Source organism: Anomaloglossus baeobatrachus, chromosome 2 (assembly GCF_048569485.1).
Source record: "Anomaloglossus baeobatrachus isolate aAnoBae1 chromosome 2, aAnoBae1.hap1, whole genome shotgun sequence".
NCBI classification, from domain to species: Eukaryota; Metazoa; Chordata; class Amphibia; order Anura; family Aromobatidae; genus Anomaloglossus; species Anomaloglossus baeobatrachus.
This window is the reverse complement of record NC_134354.1, coordinates 157,468,519-157,489,018: the sequence shown is the minus strand read 5'-3', so window position 1 is coordinate 157,489,018 and position 20,500 is coordinate 157,468,519. Positions and strand designations below refer to the sequence as shown.

General features: G+C 44.4%; 1 protein-coding gene across 1 annotated transcript in view; it reads right to left on the bottom strand.

Annotated features, from left to right (window-relative positions):
• The window catches only part of IL1RAPL1 (interleukin 1 receptor accessory protein like 1), a 2,286,687-nt gene that overhangs the window by 127,947 nt on the left and 2,138,240 nt on the right, over positions 1 to 20,500 (bottom strand). The window contains exon 7 of the mRNA XM_075335457.1: positions 6,637 to 6,769. Coding sequence (XP_075191572.1) covers positions 6,637 to 6,769 — 133 coding nt within the window. The remainder of the gene's footprint in view (positions 1 to 6,636; positions 6,770 to 20,500) is intronic.

The following is a 20,500-nucleotide window of genomic DNA, read 5'->3' as shown; positions in this document are numbered from 1 at the left end:
TCGAGTGTGCAATGCAGTGGTGCTGCAAATATCTGTGCACCAGTGGGACAATAATGACGTCCAACAGCCACTTTTAGGATGCCACTAAGTTTCCTCAGTGTTTGCTAGTATAATAGCTTAGTAAAAATGAGTTTGAGTGTGCAATGCAGTGGTGCTGCAAATAGCTTTGCACCAGTGGGACAATAATGAAGTCCAACAGCCACTTTTAGGATGCCGCTAAGTTTCCTCAGTGTTTGCTAGTATAATGGCTTAGTAAAAATGATTTTGAGTGTGCAATGCAAAGGTGCTGCAAATATCTGTGCACCAGTGGGACAATAATGAAGTCCAACAGCCACTTTTAGGATGCCATTAAGTTTCCTCAGTCTTTGCTAGTATAATGGCTTAGTAAAAATGAATTTGAGTGTGCAATGCAAAGGTGCTGCAAATATCTTTGCACCAGTGGGACAATAATGAAGTCCAACGGCCACTTTTAGGATGCCACTAAGTTTCCTCAGTGTTTGCTAGTATAATAGCTTAGTAAAAATGAGTTTGAGTGTGCAATGCAGTGGTGCTGCAAATAGCTTTGCACCAGTGGGACAATAATGAAGTCCAACAGCCACTTTTAGGATGCCGCTAAGTTTCCTCAGTGTTTGCTAGTATAATGGCTTAGTAAAAATGATTTTGAGTGTGCAATGCAAAGGTGCTGCAAATATCTGTGCACCAGTGGGACAATAATGAAGTCCAACAGCCACTTTTAGGATGCCATTAAGTTTCCTCAGTCTTTGCTAGTATAATGGCTTAGTAAAAATGAATTTGAGTGTGCAATGCAAAGGTGCTGCAAATATCTTTGCACCAGTGGGACAATAATGAAGTCCAACGGCCACTTTTAGGATGCCACTAAGTTTCCTCAGTGTTTGCTAGAATAATGGCTTAGTAAAAATGAGTTTGAGTGTGCAATGCAGTGGTGCTGCAAATAGCTTGGCACCAGTGGGGCACAAATGGAGTCCAACAGCCACTTTTAGGATGCCACTAAGTTTCTTAACTGTTTGCTAGCATAATGGCTTAGTAACAATGAGCTTGAGTGTGCAAAGGGCAGGAGGGTACAGTGGCAGGGTTGTGGGTCTGTGTAGAGGAAAGGAAGCCTCACTTTATATCTCTCCTAATGGGGAAATGCAGCGAGGAAGTCCCTGACCTTAGCTACACAGACACTCTTATCTGTAGCTGTTAAAATCTGTTTCCACGGACCTGACTGTTTCCTATGGCTCTGAGCCTGCTGTTAGTAGCCCTTACAAGGGCTAAAAGAAACTTCTATCTCTATTCTGTATAGCGCTATGTGTAGAGCGTACACAGCAGTATCGGAGACAGGAGCTACGCCAGCGGTGACTGATACCCAGACGCAGAAGGCAGGTTATGGCGTCCTGACGGGCAGATACCCGTTTTTATAATGCAAGGACATGTGACATGGACATCCTATCACACATGCCGTTTTTTCTCTGGCTAAAAGTCAACTTATCTGTGTGGGTGTCTGGGATTGGCTGACATGCTGGCCCGCCCCACTACACGTGCGCGCTTAGGGAAGGAAGACAAGGAAAAAAAAAATGGCGATCGCCATTATCCCAGCAGCAGTGATCTGAATGCGCAGTCCACGCACACTATACGCTGAAATTTCATAACAGTGTGAGTCACACAGTGACTTACACTATTACAGCGAAAAGCCAGCTAGTACTTAGCTTGGCTTTTTGCTGTTAGAACCGTTCTCGAACTTAACTAGAACTATCGAGCTTTAGCAAAAAGCTCGAGTTCTAGTTCGATCTAGAACAGCCCCCAAAATCACTCAAACCGTGAACTGGAGAACCACGAATCACGAACCGCGCTCAACTCTAGTGAAGATATGTTCATCAAACTGTTCAGCAAACTGTTCAGTGAATATTGAGAAAGTCAGTGAACCAACAACAAACATTGAAAGGTTTGTTTATCTCTACCAGAGATGGCCTCGGCGCAGGAGTTATTCCTGTGACATCTGCAGTAGCAGTCAACAGTAGTGCATAGTTGAGCTATCACTACATGTGCTTTGACTGTGGCCAGCACTGAAACTATCAATATCTGAAAGGTTGTTGTCAATGGTGACTTTGACATAATAGGTGGCAAAGCAACAGTCCCACAATCTCCCAATTGTCATAGCAAATTAGATCATGATAGGATAAATTATGCAAACAAAAGTTCACAAGATCAAACTAATATGCATTGAAAAAACATACTTTTATTGGGGACTGGTGGATTAGGATAAGGTGGTGTATATACCAATCGGCAGTCGGGATCCACCATGCTCCCAGATGGTAAAGGAGCTGCTGGCAACCCGTAGGTCAGGCAGAGAATGCAGAGCTTGGAGGCTCTGAAATAATATTAACCTGACCCGAGTTAAAGGTGTTATCCGGCTTAATTTTCTTTTTTTATTATTACACTATTGGGCTACATTGGGGCAGGTAAGTAGATAGTGACCACTTACCTGCCCTGCTGTCAGCCCCTCTCCCCCGGCTCAGAGTGGTCATGTGGCCGCTCCTGCCGCGATATTGCTGCTTCCGGTCATTTCATGTCAATATGGGCAGGACCATGTTGACATGCAAATCTGGGAACAGCATGTTGCCGCCCTGCTGGGCGGGTACAGTGCGTGGAGTCCCGGTCTCCCTTCCCTGCACCCTCCCACACATTCCCCCGTACCCCGTACTCTGCCCACAACCTCCCCCTGCACTGCTGTGGGGTCCATGACCTGGGGGAGGGGCCTGGCGGCGGCTGCCGTGGTGTCACCGCCAGCAACGGGTCCCCTGCTCAGTATCGCACATTTAAATGTACCGGCATCACAGATCACAGATGCCGATATATTTGAAAGCGTTGATGAGAGGGAGCGCTTCTTCTCATCACTGTCCCGCTGTCTGTCTCTGACAGTTCAGTGCAGCGGTGACGTCACTACTGTGCTGATATGTCCAGACTAGACAGCGGGCGAACGTGCAGGAGAGGCGGTAACCGAGGAGGGGTAAGTATGTATTCCCTACATGTGTTCCCTATGGGCATAGGGGGGGGTCGGTGCAGAATGATGGTGGAAGGGGTCGGTACAGAGCGCCATGTGTGTTTGTGTGTGTGTGTGTGCGCGCGCATTTTCCCGGCTCAATGTTATACATTTCTGTGAAGCCCCCAGGGATTCAAAGGGCTCGCTAAAAATCTAAAAAAAATTCCATGAGGGGGTCTAGTTTCCAAAATGGGGTCACTTGTGGGGGAGCTCCATTGTTTAGGCACCTCAGGGGGTCTCCAAACGCAACATGGCATCCGCTATCTATTCCAGACAATTTTGTGTTTAATAAGTTAAATAGTGCTTCTTGCCTTCCGAGCCCTGCCGTGCATCCAAACAAGTGATTTCCACCACATTTTATGGTGTAATTTTTTCTGATACCCTTGTGAAAATGCTAAATTTTATGGCTAAAGTAACATTTTTGTGTAAAAAAGTAAATTTTCATTTTTTTCTTCCACATTGCTTTGATTCTTGTGAAGCACCTACAGAGGTAATAAACTTCATGGATATGGTTTTGAGTAGCCTGAGGGGTGCAGTTTTTAGAATGGGGTCACTTTTGGGTATTTTCTGTCCCTTAGGCCTCTCAAAGTCACTTCAAATGTGATGTGGTCCCTAAAAAAGGTTTTTGTAAATTTTGTTGGAAAAATGAGAAATTGCTGATGAACTTTTACACCTTCTAACTTCCTAACAAAAAAAAAATATTTTTGAAAATTGCGCTGGTGTAAAGTACATTTGTGTGACATAGCTCTCAGATTTATGGGCAAAAATTTTCAAATTTTGAAAACTGCGCAATTTTCAAAATTTTCGCCAAATTTCTCGAAATTTTCAAAAATGAACACAAAAAAAATCGGCCTAAATTTACCACTTTCATGAAGTACAATATGTCACAAAAAAACCAATGTCAGAATCGCTAGGATCCGTTGAAGCATTCCAGAGTTATAACCTCATTAAGGGACACTGGTCAGAATTGCGCAAAATGGTGAGGTCAGTAAGGTCAAAAAATGCTGGGGGCTGAAGGGGTTAAAAGTCGAAATTTGGTGTGCACTATAAACAACTCAAAAACAGCCATTAATGTCAAAACTGACAGCAACAAAAGGAGTATACCCCTAAGTGAATATGACCAAATTGTGACCAATTAGCCATTTTCCCTCCCCAGTGTCTTGGGACTTATTAGCTTTGCAAGGTCTTGGGTGTGAATGGGGAGCAGGTGTGTTAAATTTGATGTTATCTCTCATACACTATTTCATACTGGTCACTGGAAGTTCAACAAGGCACCTCATGGCAAAGCATTCTCTGAGTATCTGAGATAAAAAATTGTTGCTCTACATAAAGATGGTTTAGGCTAAAAAAAGATTGCCAATACCTTTAAACTGAGCTACAGCATGGTAGCCAAGACCATACAGCAGTATCACAAGACAGATTCAACTCAGAACAGGCCTTGGGATGGTCAAGCAAAGTAGTTGAATGCACGTGCTAAGAGTCATATCCAGAAGTTATCTTTTCAAAATAGACATTTGAATGCTGCCAGCATTACTGCAGAGGTTAAAGGGATGGAGAGTCAGCCTGTCAGTGCTCAGTCCATGCACCACACACTGCATCAAATAGGTTTGCATGGCTGTTGTCCTAGAAGGAAGTATCTTCTAAAGATGATGCTTAAAACAAGCAGACTAAGGGCATGGATTGTTGGAACTATGTCCTGTTCTGGTGAGACCAAGACAAACTTAGTTGGTTCAGATGGTGTCAAAGTGTCTGGCCCAACCAGGTGAGGAGTACGAAGACATCTGCGTCTTGTCTTACCGTCAAGCATGGTCGATGGAGTGTCATGGTTTGGGGCATCATGAGTGCTGCCAGCTTTGGGGAAATACTGTTCATTGAGGGAACCATGAAGGGCAATATGCTCTATTACATAATGAATCAGAGCATGATTCCCCCCTTTCAAAAATTGGGCTGAAGGGCAATATTCAAACATGATAACAAACCCAATCACACCTCCAAGATGACCACTACACTGCTAAAGAAACTGAGCGTAAAGGGGCTAGACTGGCCAAGAATGTCTCCAGACCTAAACCCTATAAAGCATTTGTGGGACATCGTCAAAATGGAAGGTGGAAGAATGCAAGGTGTCTTATATCCACCAGCTCCAGGATGTCATCATGGAGTAATGAATTGCAGATGGACACTTCATCATAGCTAAAACTAGTGCTCATGCAATCCAGTTGTTTATGGGATTGCTCTCGTCTGTGTAAAATGCAAGTAGCGCCAAGGCTTAAAAGTGTACATTTGGTGTGTCCTATAAACAACACAAACGCAGACATGGCAACAAAAGGGAGTACACCTCTAAGTGAACATGAACAAATTGTGACCAATTAGCTATTTTCCCTCCCCAGTGCACTGTGACTCATTAGTTTTTTGGTTGGTTGTAAATACTTGCTCAAAGATATCTATGATATGATGAGAGAGGTAATCTACTGAGTTACAAACCACAAATAATTTATGGCATGCAAACAAAATCATTTTGTGCCACCATGAGAAGAAAATATACTAACAGCCAATAACTTTGAGAACAAAGCCCTTTACAATGTACAGGGTAAAACAAATATACTTATAATGTGATTTATAATGTGATTTTTCATTTTTTACCAGAGTATTCTTTGAAGTAGAGATTATGCAAATTGATTCACCAGACCAAGTCTAGCAGTCTGTGGCAACGAGTTGGAAGACAGCAAATAGCCTTTTACCTCCAACAGCATTTCTTTTGAATATTTGGGCTGGCACGGTGTGTCATACTACAACAATGACGATCCACTGATTCAGCTAATCAAACGAGGAGGCAACGATGCCTTCCGATAAAATGAGGTTAGCATAACTCTTATCTGGTGGCCACAGATTACTGATGTGAGTGCTGAACAGGGTCCTGCAAACTGATTCCCAACATCTCTACTTTTAAGATCGAGGTCGGCTCGATCCGGCTCGAGCCGGCTCGAGGTCGGCTCGCCAAACGGGGGTCCCGTTCGAGTTCGGTTAGTCGAACGTTCGACGAACCGAACTCGAACGTATAGGCTAGAATGGGAGGCAATCACAAACACATAAAAATGCATTATAAATGCACTTGATTCCTCTGTGCATTGAATATATGGGATACAACTCTTTATGGTTTATTAGTGATATCCTTTTATCGTGATATACTGTAACTTAAAAAATAGTATAAAATAATGTGGGCAACTCACAATAAAATATTGATAAAGATTTTATTTTTATTCTCATTTTCACAAGGAAAGACTAGAAGCAATGGGATGAAACTGATGGGGGAGGAGACACAGATTAGATATTAGAAAAAACTTTTTGACAGTGAGGGTGATCAATGAGTGGAACAGGCTGCCACGAGAGGTTGTGAGTTTTCCTTCAATGGAAGTCTTTTAAAAAGAGGTTGGACGGACATCTGTCTGGGATGATTTAGTGAATCCTGCTTTGAGCAGGTGGTTGGACTAGATGACCTAGGAGGTCCCTTACAAATCTAATATTCTATGATTCTATTTAGAAAGTATTCATTTTATACACTTTATGAAATTTTTGTTCTCTTTGTTTTATATTACCTGATATCGCTCTCTCTGACTCTCTTCTCATCCAAATCTTCAATAAATTTTTCCCCTTTCATCCAGTAAATTAATGGGCTAACATCACCACTGTAGCCGAAGAAGGCTTTGCAGGTTAAATTAGCTGAGCTGCCTGTTGGAGAGAAACAAAAGGAGAATAAACATATAAATTGCTTCCTTTACCTATTCTTAAAGAATTCTAGAAAGCAGACATTGATCACAGTAATAAATTAGATAAATGAACAGTAGCATGTTCCAAGTTGTTGCTTTTACCCTCTGTTCAGAGCTTTCTTCTTTCTCCAACATGAGTTAAATGGAAGATTAAAGACTTCTTCCCACCGACAATAAATAACATTTCCTTATATCCCTATTGAAGAATACCTTTCCACTACCTTAAAATTCTCTCAAGTCGCTAAAATGTTTGTTTGTTGACACAAGATAAAACAGTGTTTTTCTATACCGAAAGGCTTCTCGAAGTTAAAAAAGAGAAAAAAAATGACTAGCTAATAATGGAGCATGTATATGATTTTACCAATCCTCTCACGCATGTAAGTGATAAATTGTAAAGTACGGTATCTATGGAGGTCTATGAGCAAATACCTCAGCAGTAGAGATGAGCGAACCGGTCCCGGTTCGGCTCGAGGTCGGCTCGCCAAACGGGGGTCCCGTTCGAGTTCGGTTAGTCGAACGTTCGACGAACCGAACTCGAACGTATAGGCTAGAATGGGAGGCAATCACAAACACATAAATGCATTATAAATGTACACAAACAGTTAATAAACATTGCCATAACACTTACCGGTCCTCGCGATCCCTTCTGCACTCTGTCTCCTGCCGCTATTCCATCCGATGATCGCTGAATCCTCCCGGTGACCTGCACTGCCAGCAGAGATGCAGGACCTATCGTGATGTCAAAATAGCCATGTGACCAGTCACGTGGCTATTATCTCATTGGCTACAGACTGGTCACATGACTATGACACGTCATGTAGGACCTGCGAGTGCATCTCTCCGGTACACGGTGCACATATGTGTATCGCCGTGTACCGGCGACATGCTCTAGCACACGGTCGACTCCCCGTTCCATTAGGGACCGGCTGACACAGCCGGTCATTAATGGAGATCACCGTTGCCATAGCAACGCAGTTAGCGGTGACGTCACCGCTAACCGCGGCTCCGAGAGCACCGTTGCTATGGTAACGCGTCTGTCAGCGTTACCGCTAGCAGCCAGCACTGATCACTCACGGAGTGAAGGCTGCACGCTGCTTCCCGATTGTAGTGATGATTGTAGTGAGGATGGAGGTTCCCCAGCCCCAAGTGATGAGCTGGTGAATCTCATCCTCACTACAATCGTCACTACTACTACACTAGAAAGAAAGAAGACAGACGAGCAGGATCATGGAGGGCTGACAGGGGGTAATAAAGATGGAGTCTCTAATGTGTCTGTGTATTTATTTCTATTAAAGTATTTTTTCTCTGTGTGGTGTCTTTTTTTTAACCCTTTATTGGAGATTCTTAATGGCTGGGTCAAACGTGCCTGACATTAAGAATCTCTGGTTTAATACTGGCTGGTAAAACAAAGCCAGTATTAACTCATGATTACCCAACAAGCCACCCGGCTCCAGGGCAGTTGGAAGAGTTGGATACAGCGCCAGATGATGGCGCTTCTATGAGAGCACCATTTTCTGGGACGGCTGCGGACTGAAATCCGCAGCAGAGGCGCCCACAAACCTCGGGCTAACCTGTGCTGCGGATTCCAATCCCCAGCTGCCTAGTTGTACCCGGCTGGACACAAAAATGGGGCAAAGCCCACGTCATTTGTTTTTTAATTATTTCATGAAATAAGTGAAATAATTAAAAAAAACGGGCTTCCCTATATTTTTGGTTCCCAGCCGGGTACAAATAGGCAACTGGGGGTTGGAGGCAGCCCGTGGCTGCCAGCTGTACCTGGCTAGCATACAAAAATATGGCGAAGCCCACGTCATTTTTTTGGTGGGCAAAAAACTTCTGCATACAGTCCTGGATGGAGTATGCTGAGCCTTGTAGTTCTGCAGCTGCTGTCTGCTCTTCTCCGTACAGACAGACAGCAGCTGCAGAACTACAAGGCTCAGCATACTCCATCAAGGACTGTATGCAGAAGTTTTTTGCCCCCTGAAAAAATTATGTGGGCTTCGCCATATTTTTGTATGCTAGCCAGGTACAGCAGGCAGGTACGGCTGCCCCCAAACCCAGTTGCCTATTTGTACCCGGCTGGGAACCAAAAATAAAGGGAAGCCCTTTTTTTATTATTTCATGAATTTCATGAAATAATTAGAAAACAAATGACGTAGGCTTCGCCCCATTTTTGTGTCCAGCCAGGTACAACTAGGCAGCTGGGGATTGGAATCCGCAGCACAGGTTGGCCTGAGCTTTCTGGGCCCCACTGCTGTGAATTGCAGTCTGCAGCCGCCTCAGAAAATGGCATTTTCATAGAAGCGCCATCTTCTGGCGCTGTATCCAACTCTTCCAGCATCTGCCTGCTATACCTGGCTAGCATACAAAAATATGGCGAAGCTCACGTCCTTTTTTTGTAGTTTTTTGGCAAAAAAAAATAAAAAATGCTTCCCTGGATTTTCCATTGCCAGTGAAGGTAACACCAAGCAGTGGGGGTTAGCAGCCAGTAGCTGCTTGGATTACCCTTAGCTAGCAATACAAAAAATGCAGCGGGAGCCCATATATATTTTTTTTAATTATTTATTTAAATAACTAAAAATAAAATGGGCTTCCCTGTATTTTGATTGCTGGACATCACAGTGCTGTAAAAATAAATCTTTAAAAAAATGACGTAGCGCTCCGCGGTATTTTTGATTCTCAGCGCAGATAAAGCAGACAGCTATGGGTTGCCACCCCCATCTGCCTGCCGTTACCTTGGTTGGCAATCAAAATACAGGGAAGCCCATTAATTTTTTCTATTTAAAAAATATTTAAAAAAAAAAATGACGTTGGGTCCCCCCATTTTTGATAGCCAGCTAGGGTAAAGCAGACGGCTGTAGCCTGAAAACCACAGCTGACAGCTTTACCGTGTTTGGGGATCCAATGTGGAGGTCCCCTCAGGCTCTTTTTTATAATTATTTTATAAATATTAATAATTACACAAAAAAAGTAGGGTCCCCTCCAAATTGGATCACCAGCCAAGGTAAAGCGGACAGCTGTGGTCTGGTATTCTCAGGGTGGGAAGGTCCATAGTTATTGGGCCTTCACAGCCTAAAAATAACAGGCCGCAGGCACCCCAGACGTGGCGCATCCACTAGATGCGCCAATCCTGGCACTTCACCCCAGCTCATCCCGTGCCCTGGTGCAGTGGCAAATGGGGTAATAAATCGGGTTGATACTAGCTGTAAAGTCACCTGAGATCAAGCCCAGCAGTTTGTGATGTCATGGCGTCTATTAGATACCCAACATCATAAACTGTCAGTACTAACAAAAACAAAAAATCGACAAAAGAAATTTATTTGAAAAAACAGTCCCCAAAACATTTCCTCTTTCACCAATTTATTGTAAGAAAAAAAATAAAGGGGTCCCACGACGACTCTGGACCGTCTAGAATATGGGGGGGAGACACTCAGGGAACGTATCCCCCATTTTCTAGGAGTGCGGACCCTTCATGTGAGGAGTGTGGGTGCAATGAATCTGCACTCACTCTCCCCGGGTCCACAGCAGCAGAGTCCATGTCGTAATGGTTGCTACCAAAGCTGCAATGCCCTGCTCATGAGGTAAGGGCATGCCTAATCAGGAGAACTACTGTAGAGGAAGCTCTGCTCACTGGTATATAGGTGCTCAGAGGTAATAATAGATAAAATTAGTGAGTAACCTCGGCACTCTAAATCTCCCAGACTAAGTCAGTAAGCCACAATAGATAATAATGCAAAATCACTCTTTATTGGTCCGTATTAAGAACATTTTTTTTTTCATAGGCATATATGTTTTTGTCCAAAACAAGTTACAAATGACGTTTCGGCCTGAGCCTTCGTCAGATTGGACTTATCTGCATGTAATCATGAAAAATGACAATAATCAGTATCACATAAGAGTGAGAGAACAATAACATAAACTCGAACAATGTAGAGGTACAATTGGGATGCAGCAAAAAAATTGCAACACAGCAAGAAATGAAACACATGATACAAATGTCATAATACAGTACAAGGACAATATAGTAATGACAAATATGGGGTCAGAGTAGACTTAGACAGCTCTGGTACGAAAGAGATATCAATCATAAAGTAACATGTGCAGTAGGTGTAGAGCTACAGTATGCATGGCAGAGCTAATGGGTAGACCGACCATAGAAAAAGAACGGAGAAAAAGTTGAGAAAAAGTGGAGAATAAGTGGAGAAAAAGTGGAGAAAAAGTGGAGAAAAAGTGGAGAAAAAGTGGAGAAAAAAATGGAGAAAAAAAGGAGAAAAAGTGGAGAATAAGTGGAGAATAAGTGGAGAAAAAGTGGAGAAAAAGTGGAGAAAAAATGGAGAATAAGTGGAGAAAAAGTGGAGAAAAAGTGGAGAAAAAGTGGAGAAAAAGTGGAGCAAAAATGGAGAAAAAGTGGAGAAAAAGTGGAGAATAAATGGAGAAAAAGTGGAGAAAAAGTGGAGAAAAAAATGGAGAAAAAGTGGAGAAAAAGTGGAGAATAAATGGAGAAAAAGTGGAGAAAAAGTGGAGAAAAAGTGGAGAAAAAGTGGAGAAAAAAATGGAGAAAAAGTGGAGAAAAAGTGGAGAATAAATGGAGAAAAAGTGGAGAAAAAAATGGAGAAAAAGTGGAGAAAAAGTGGAGAAAAAGTGGAGAAAAAAATGGAGAAAAAGTGGAGAAAAAGTGGAGAATAAATGGAGAAAAAATGGAGAAAAAAATGGAGAAAAAGTGGAGAAAAAGTGGAGAAAAAGTGGAGAAAAAAATGGAGAAAAAGTGAAGAAAAAGTGGAGAAAAAGTGGAGAAAAAGTGGAGAATAAGTGGAGAAAAAGTGGAGAATAAGTGGAGAAAAAGTGGAGAAAAAGTGGAGAAAAAAATGGAGAAAAATTGGAGAAAAAGTGGAGAAAAAGTGGAGAAAAAGTGGAGAAAAAGATGGAGACAAAGTGGAGAAAAAGTGGAGAAAAAGTGGAGAAAAAGTGGAGAAAAAAATGGAGAAAAAGTGGAGAAAAAGTGGAGAAAAAGTGGAGAAAAAGTGGAGAAAAAGATGGAGAAAAAGTGGAGAAAAAGTGGAGAATAAATGGAGAAAAAGTGGAGAAAAAGTGGAGAAAAAGTGGAGAAAAAGTGGAGAAAAAAATGGAGAAAAAGTGGAGAAAAAGTGGAGAAAAAGTGGAGAAAAAGTGGAGAAAAAGATGGACAAAAAGTGGAGAAAAAGTGGAGAATAAATGGAGAAAAAGTGGAGAAAAAGTGGAAAAAAAATGGAGAAAAAGTGGAGAAAAAGTGGAGAAAAAGTGGAGAAAAAAATGGAGAAAAAGTGGAGAATAAATGGAGAAAAAGTGGAGAAAAAGTGGAGAAAAAAATGGAGAAAAAGTGGAGAAAAAGTGGAGAAAAAGTGGAGAAAAAGTGGAGAAAAAAATGGAGAAAAAGTGGAGAAAAAGTGGAGAATAAATGGAGAAAAAGTGGAGAAAAAGTGGAGAAAAAGTGGAGAAAAAGTGGAGAAAAAAATGGAGAAAAAGTGGAGAAAAAGTGGAGAAAAAGTGGAGAAAAAAGTGAAGAAAAAGTGGAGAAAAAGTGGAGAAAAAGTGGAGAAAAAAATGGAGAAAAAGTGGAGAAAAAGTGGAGAAAAAGTGGAGAAAAAGTGGAGAAAAAGATGGAGACAAAGTGGAGACAAAGTGGAGAAAAAGTGGAGAATAAGTGGAGAAAAAGTGGAGAAAAAGTGGAGAAAAAAATGGAGAAAAAGTGGAGAAAAAGTGGAGAAAAAGTGGAGAAAAAGTGGAGAAAAAGATGGAGAAAAAGTGGAGAAAAAGTGGAGAATAAATGGAGAAAAAGTGGAGAAAAAGTGGAGAAAAAAATGGAGAAAAAGTGGAGAAAAAGTGGAGAATAAATGGAGAAAAAGTGGAGAAAAAGTGGAGAAAAAAATGGAGAAAAAGTGGAGAAAAAGTGGAGAAAAAAATGGAGAAAAAGTGGAGAAAAAGTGGAGAATAAATGGAGAAAAAGTGGAGAAAAAGTGGAGAAAAAGTGGAGAAAAAGTTGAGAAAAAAATGGAGAAAAAGTGGAGAAAAAGTGGAGAAAAAAGTGGAGAAAAAGTGTAGAAAAAGTGGAGAAAAAGTGGAGAAAAAGTGGAGAAAAAGTGGAGAAAAAATGGAGAAAAAAATGGAGAAAAAGTGGAGAAAAAGTGGAGAATAAATGGAGAAAAAGTGGAGAAAAAGTGGAGAAAAAGTGGAGAAAAAGTGGAGAATAAATGGAGAAAAAGTGGAGAAAAAGTGGAGAAAAAAGTGGAGCACCCTTTGGTGCCTTTCATGTGGCACTAAGGGGTGCTTAGCTTTGTATTTTGCCAAAAAAATGAAAAAAAAAATGACGTAGGGTTCCCCCTAGTTTTGTAGCCAGCTAGCGTAAAGCAGACGGCTGCAGCCTGCAGACCACAGCTGGCAACCTCACCTTGGCTGGTAATCCAAAACTAAGGGCACCCCATGCTGTTATTTTAAATTAAATAAATAATTTAAAAAAAAAAAAACATAGGGGTCCCCCAAAATTGGATCACCAGCCAAGGTAAAGCAGACAGCTGGGGCCTGATATTCTCAGACTAGGGAGGTCCATGGTTATTGGACTCTCCCAAGCCTAAAAATAGCAGGCCGCAGCCGCCCCAGAAGTAGCGCATCCATTAGATGCGCCAATCCTGGTGCTTCGCCCCAGCTCATCCCGCGCCCTGGTGCGGTGGCAAACGGGGTAATATATGGGGTTAATACCAGATGTGTAATGTCACCTGGCATCAAGCCCTGGGGTTGGTGAGGTCAGGCGTCAATCAGATACCCGACATCACCAACCCAGTCAGTTATAAAAAAAAATAGACGACAAACACATTTTTATTTGAAAAAACACTCCCCAAAACATTCCCTCTTTAACCAATTTATTAGAATGAAAAACAAATCCAGGTCTGCTGTAATCCAAGGGGTTGCCATGACGATCCACACTGTCCCAGTCAATGAAGAGCAGGATGTTCCCCATTGGCTGGGAGAGCAGTGCAGTGACCTGAGCTAACATCAATGGGTCAGCCCAGGTCACTACAGGCGATGACAAGTGCTGCTGTCAGCGAGGTACATTACCTGCGCTGATCTCCAGCACTGCCGACAGCCCCTGTCACTGAGTTCAGTGACCGGCGCCTTCACAGCCAAATATCGCGAGAGGTCCGTGACGTCACCGCTAGTCAGTCTCGGGTCGGAAGTGAGAGGTGATGTGACAAGCGGCGGCCATGGAGGACAGTGACAGCGCTGAGGTCGGGATGGCGGGACTTCATCACCGCAGGTAAGCCAAGCGGGGGTGGGGGTGGGGGGGATGTGTGTGTGTGTATGTATGTGTACGTGTGTGTGTGTATAAGTGTACATGCCGCGGGCAGGAGGGGGCGGAGTGAGCTGAGCGGGGAAGTGTCGGCTTCCTGCACGTAACTAAGATAAACATCGGGTTACTAACCAAAGCGCTTTGCTTGGATACCCGATGTTTATCTTGGTTACCAGCTTGTGGCAGGCTGCCAGCGATGGCTCCTGCACACTGTAGCTGTAAAAAGCCCTGCTTTTTGCTGCTAGAACCGTTCTCGAACGTATCTAGAACTATCGAGCTTTTGCAAAAAGCTCGAGTTCTAGTTCGATCTCGAACAGCCCCAAAAATCACTCGAGCTTAGAACTGGAGAACCTCGAACCGCGAACCGCGCTCAACTCTACTCAGCAGTCATTTAGATAGATTAGTGCACAGCATTTTCCGCAGTAACCTGCCTCTTTAACTTTAAGTTTTCTACATGCAATGATAATGGCAGTTTAGTTTACATCAATGTATCTGTAATGCAATGGGAAAACATTTATTCAGACCAGTCTTTTCAGGGTTAAAATGCATACAGATTAAAGGGAATCTGGCAGCAGGTTTTTTTCTGCCCTGATGAGATCACCATGATATAATGATAGAGATCCTATCACTGTTTTATTTACTGTAGTTCTGCCAGCTCTCCATATACATAGCTCTGAATAAACTCGCCTACACCCCTGATTCATAGCTGTCTATGTACACTGTTTGTTAGCATAAATTAGGCAAACATTGTTGAGGACAAAGTTGCACAGAGGAGTTGGACTACATGGCAGGAAAAAAAACTAGTCCTCTAATGGTAATCTCCAGATGATAAAACAATAATTTTATCAAAACTGCAAAAAGCAGCCCCAGTAAGTGACACCACTTAAATCAGGGTCTACACTGTGTGCAGACTTTTTAGGCAAATTAGTATTTTGATCACATGATACTTTTTATACATGTTGTCCTACTCCAAGCTGTATAGGCTTGAGAGCCATCTACCAATTAAGTAAATCAGGTGATGTGCATCTCTGTAATGAGGAGGGGTGTGGTGCAATGACATCAACACCCTATATAAGGTGTTCTTAATTATTAGGACACTTCCTTTCCTTTGGCAAAATGGGTCAGAAGAGAGATTTGACGGGCTCTGAAAAGTCCAAAATTGTGAGATGTCTTGCAGAGGAATGCACCAGTCTTGAAAGTGCCAAACTTTTGAAGCGTGTTACCGAACAATCAAGCGTTTCATGGCAAATAGCCAACAGGGTCGCAAGAAGCGTGTTGGGCAAAAAAGGTGCAAAATAACTGCCCATGAATTGAGAAAAATCAAGCGTGAAGCTGCCAAGATGCCATTTGCCACCAGTTTGGCCATATTTCAGAGCTGCAACGTTACTGGAGTATCAAAAAGCACAAGGTGTGCCATACTCAGGAACATGGCCAAGGTAAGGAAGGCTGAAAAATGACCACCATTGAACAAGAAACATAAGATAAAACGTCAAGAGTGGTCCAAGAAAAATCTTAAGACTGATTTTTCAAAGGTTTTATGGACTGATGAAATGAGAGTGACTCTTCATGGGCCAGAGGCTGGATCAGTAAAGGGCAGATGCCACTCCAGATGCCAGCAAGGTGGAGGTGGGGTACTGGTAGGGGCTGGTATCATCAAAGATGAACTTGTGGGACCTTTTCGAGTTGAGGATGGAGTGAAGCTCAACTCCCATACCTACTGCCAGTTTCTGGAAGACAACTTCTTCAAGCAATGGTACAGGAAGAAGTCGGTATCGTTCAAGAAAAACATGATTTTCATTCAGGATAATTCTCCATCACATGCATCCAACTACTCCACAGTGTGGCTAGCCAGTAAAGGTCTAAAAGATAAAAAAATAATGACATGGCCCCCTTGTTCACCTGATCTGAACCACATAGAGAACCTGTGGTCCCTCATAAAATATGAGATCTACAGGGAGAGAAAACAGTACACCTCTCGGAACAGTGTCTGGGAGGCTGTGGTAGGTGCTGCACGCAATGTTGATCATACACAGATCAAGCAAGTGACAGAATCTATGGATGGTAGGCTGTTGAGTGCCATCATAAAGAAAGGTGGCTATATTGGTCACTAATTTTTTTGGGTTTTGTTTTTGCATGTCAGAATTTATTTCTACATTTTGTGCAGTTATATTGGTTTACCTGGTGAAAATAAACAAGTGAGATGGGAATATATTTGTTTTTTTTTAAGTTGCCTAATAATTCTGCACAGTAATAGCTACCTGCACATACAGATATCCTCCTAAGATAGCCAAATCTAAAAAAGACCCACTCCAACTTCCAAATATATTAAGCTTTGATATTTATGAGTCTTTTCGGTTGATTGAGAGCATAATAAAAAATCCTCTAAAATAAAACTTGACTAATAATTCTGCACACGGTGTATGTCTCCACATGATGCTGCTCTCAGATTAGATTGGAAAAATCTGATGATGCATTTGCTTTAAAGAAATGTTCTGCTTCTCTCACCTTTTTCCACAAGGCTCTCATAGATTACATAAAATCACGGAGCCTCTATAATTGTCTGAGACTTATGGCTCATAATGCAGAATTGTTTGTCTTTTTTACAACTAGAGACGATAATTTCGATTTAAGCTCATCTAGTCTGGAATCCAGTCCTTCATGACAGCTGGTCTTTATTTCTGCTTCTGCCATCCTTGGTACATCTAATAAGCCAACACTATCATGCTCAGGTGCATGGTACTCGAATGGAGCATGTCGGATGGTCGGACTGGCTTGACTTGAGTACAAAGAATATTGGAAAATCAATGGGAAACTTGAGTATTTTTCTAAAAGATCTTCAGGAAAAAATTCTTGAGTTTCGCATTGACTTTTGTAATGCTTGGTAAACAAGTTGAGCCCATCCGATCATCTGACCTCTCGTAATGTCAAGATGTGCAACACATGTCAATATTATTACATTGTTGGGGCCTGTAAGTTCAAAACATACCATGTATTTCAGGCATAGAACTGAAGAGACAGGCTGCATGGAGCACTGGACTATGTACTGGACTAAGGTAGCAAGAATCTAACTGGTCATCTCTTCTTCCAACATTATATGTTGGCAACACACTGATGTTTTTTTTTTTTTAAAGAAAGCTTATTTACATATATTTATTTTTTATTTTCCTGTCTTTTTATACTTATTTTGAACTTGGAATACATTGTTTATATCATATTTATTAATTATATTATTAAAGTATTGATTATTTAAATAAACTCTGTCAGACCTAAATTTAAAAGCTGATCAGATCCCGTGAATACTATCATTTTAAATACACTGCTAAGATCTTATATCTGTCTTAATAAAAATCAAATCCCAACCTACGGAGACCATTTCTTACACTCTTCTAAATTAGCAGGGAGGGTGCTATGGAGAAAGCGAAAGAAGAGAAGAAAAGAAAGATAGAGAAAAAAAGAAAGCGGCGGAGGGTATATTAACTTTACATTTTAATTTTCTATCCTGGAGATTCCAAAACACTCATTTCAGAGTCATGTTTATTTATATGACGGACACCTTTTCTTACAGTTGTTTCATAAGCATTGAGGCCAGGGTCACAATGGCATATGGATTTTGATGATTTTCCAAGCATGCACCAAGTGTCATTCACTATGCCCTGATTCTATCTCATACATTCTATCGTAGAGTCGGAGCACAGATGAATAGAAGAAAAAGAAATTAAACTCTGCACATTCTCCATTGCCTGTCTCTTGACATTAATTGGACTGCACTAAAGCTGGATTCACACATAGCGACAGTGACAACGACATCGCTGTTACGTCACCATTTTCTGTGATGCAACAGCGACCTAGTAAGTCGCTGTTATTGTGGCGCCCTGGACTAGCCAGGTAGCCACAGACAGAACACACACACACACCCCCAGACAGTTACATTAGTCACACAAAATCCTTGTTGCCTCCCCCCAGGGTCTGATGTCCACACCAGGTGGGGCGGAGCCAGGCGGTTGGCTCCGCCCACCGAGGAGTTCACAGGCCTGGAGGCGGGAAAAGGAGCAGAGGAGTTCAGAAGGTGAAAGTGAGAGGAGGAAGAGGTCTGCGTGTGCCTGGGTAGGAGCCCAGGCACTGACAGCAAGGTTGGCAGATGGTGGTGGCCGTCTGCAGGAGTGGTGGATCAACGTGGAACCGTAGGACCGGGGTCGGGCGGTGGCCCGCCGGTACCGAACCGGGGAGCGAAGTGAAGCTAGCACACACAGGCAGGGCCATTGGACCCCGAGTAGGCTTGGAGCCGCCGTAACAGTCAAATCCGAGTGTGACAGGAACCCCAGGGGTTTCCTAACTACCCAATTCCCATCAGAAGGCAACCGTCCGGACCGTAAGGGTATACAGCCACTGCCACAGGCTAGAGACCCAAGGGCCAGCGCCTGCGGGCAAAACGGGCTCCTCCAGCATCCATACACCGGGGAGCGGACTACCGTTGAGAACCCATCGTAGTCAAGACAGTACACAAAGGTGCAGGGAAAGACAGCCGCCATCACCTGTCCGGGGAGAGATACTGCAGCCGGCTGCGGGACCCGTCCATCCAGCCATTTGGTTTACCGGAGACTTTGTGACTTTGTGTCTGAGTGAGTAAAACAGTGCCATCCGGCACCGTGCCGCGCTGTCCCTGCAACCCTGCACCTTACCAACTCTGCCTCCCTGTCACACCACTGGGCCCCGGGACTACCAACCCCTACCCACGGAGGGGGAAAACAACATCCCAGCTGCTCCCTACCATCGCTCCCGGGATCCCCGTCACCAGCAGCGGTGGTGCCCATCTTCACCACAATCCATGGGTGGCATCACGGACTAAATCCCCAAACAAACAACCCCTTTTCACTCACGTGCAAGGAGCGCCGCTCGAGTCCCCGGATCTGGCACACCGCTCGAGCCACCAAGCAGCAGCAGTGCCGGACCCGAGCGTTAGTGAGCGCAGCGCCCCGCCACCCGCGACAACTTGGCGTCACGAACAGGATCCTACCCATCTACTTCCCAGTAGAAGTGCGCCTTGCAGTCCCCGCCGCCGGCGTCCGGCCGAAAAATTTGAAGTGCCGCCATCTTGGGCGCGAAGATTTTCCCGCTCAAGCGTCTCCTCCGAGCAGAGGAGGCGCGAAAAGCAAAGCCCCGCCCCTGAAGGGGGAGTGTCGAGAAAATACCAAGGGGAGACGGATGGCGTCCGGCCACATGTAGCCGAGGCCATTAAAGCAGGGATGCCAGGACTCTGCAAGCCATCTGGTTCTTGGAACACTGCTGCACAGAATGTCCCATCCGTCCGGCATCGCTGAAACCCAAGAGCCTACGCCAATGTGCAGCCGCCTGCAGGCCCAAGTGGAGTCCTTCTTGCAAGTCTGGGTGGCCGACATGGCGGAGATGGCAGCGGCCGTGCGGAGACGCGAGGTGGAGGCAGAATTGGAGGAGCAGGTAAGTGACCCACGCCCCTGTTTCCAAACTGAACTGGTCACTGCGGCTGAGGGCCCCGGTCTGCGACCACTCGCCCTGCTGCCTCCCCCACTATCCGTGCCGGCTGCTGCTGCCCCGCCACTAGGCCCGCTACCCTTACCACCGGTAGCAGACATCCGCTCGCCCTTCCTGGAGGGCCCGCCTGCTAGCGTTGTCCGCGGACGACCCGCACCGTTACCATGGAAGATCCCGTGGGAGGTGCCCGTCCGCGAAGAGAGGCCGTCGGCATCGGAAGTGGCCGCACTCAAGACCGTCCCGGCTCCAGTAGTCCGTCCAGTCCAGAAGGAGGCGGAGGTCCAGCCGGTGAGGACCCCTGTTCCCATATCCCAAACCTCGGCTGAGGCTGCGCCGGGTCGCCGCTTTGAGGCAGCACCCCAGGCCATGTCACTGCGGGACTTTCCAAAAAGGGCGCCAGTTGTGGGCAGCATGAAGGAAGTCCCGTGGGGCCCGACCCGTGCGCGGGGGCATGCAGACGCCCCTTATTGGGACAGGGAGCCGACCCCGCTGGGCCGGGAAATTGCCGAGAGGGAGCGACAAAGAGCCGAAGTGGTGGCCCGAACCATCCGTGAGAAGGAAAACCTCTGCCATGCTACATTCTGGGTACGGGGCCCGGTGTATGAAGGTCAGGTCCGGAGATTTGATCCCCATCGGGGGTACGGCTTCATGTATGAGCCAGGCCTGGAGGCCGAAGTGTTCGTGGCTCACCGAGACGTGCATACCCATCGGCCAATGGGCCACCCAGGCCGAGACCTGCTGCCAGGTGACCTTGTGTCCTACACTCGACACTGTGGGGAGAGGGGCTGGTTTGCCCTCGATGTGAAGGTGAGGGGAAGCCGTAGTTTCCAGACGGAGTCCCAGTCCCCTCCTCCACATTGCCAT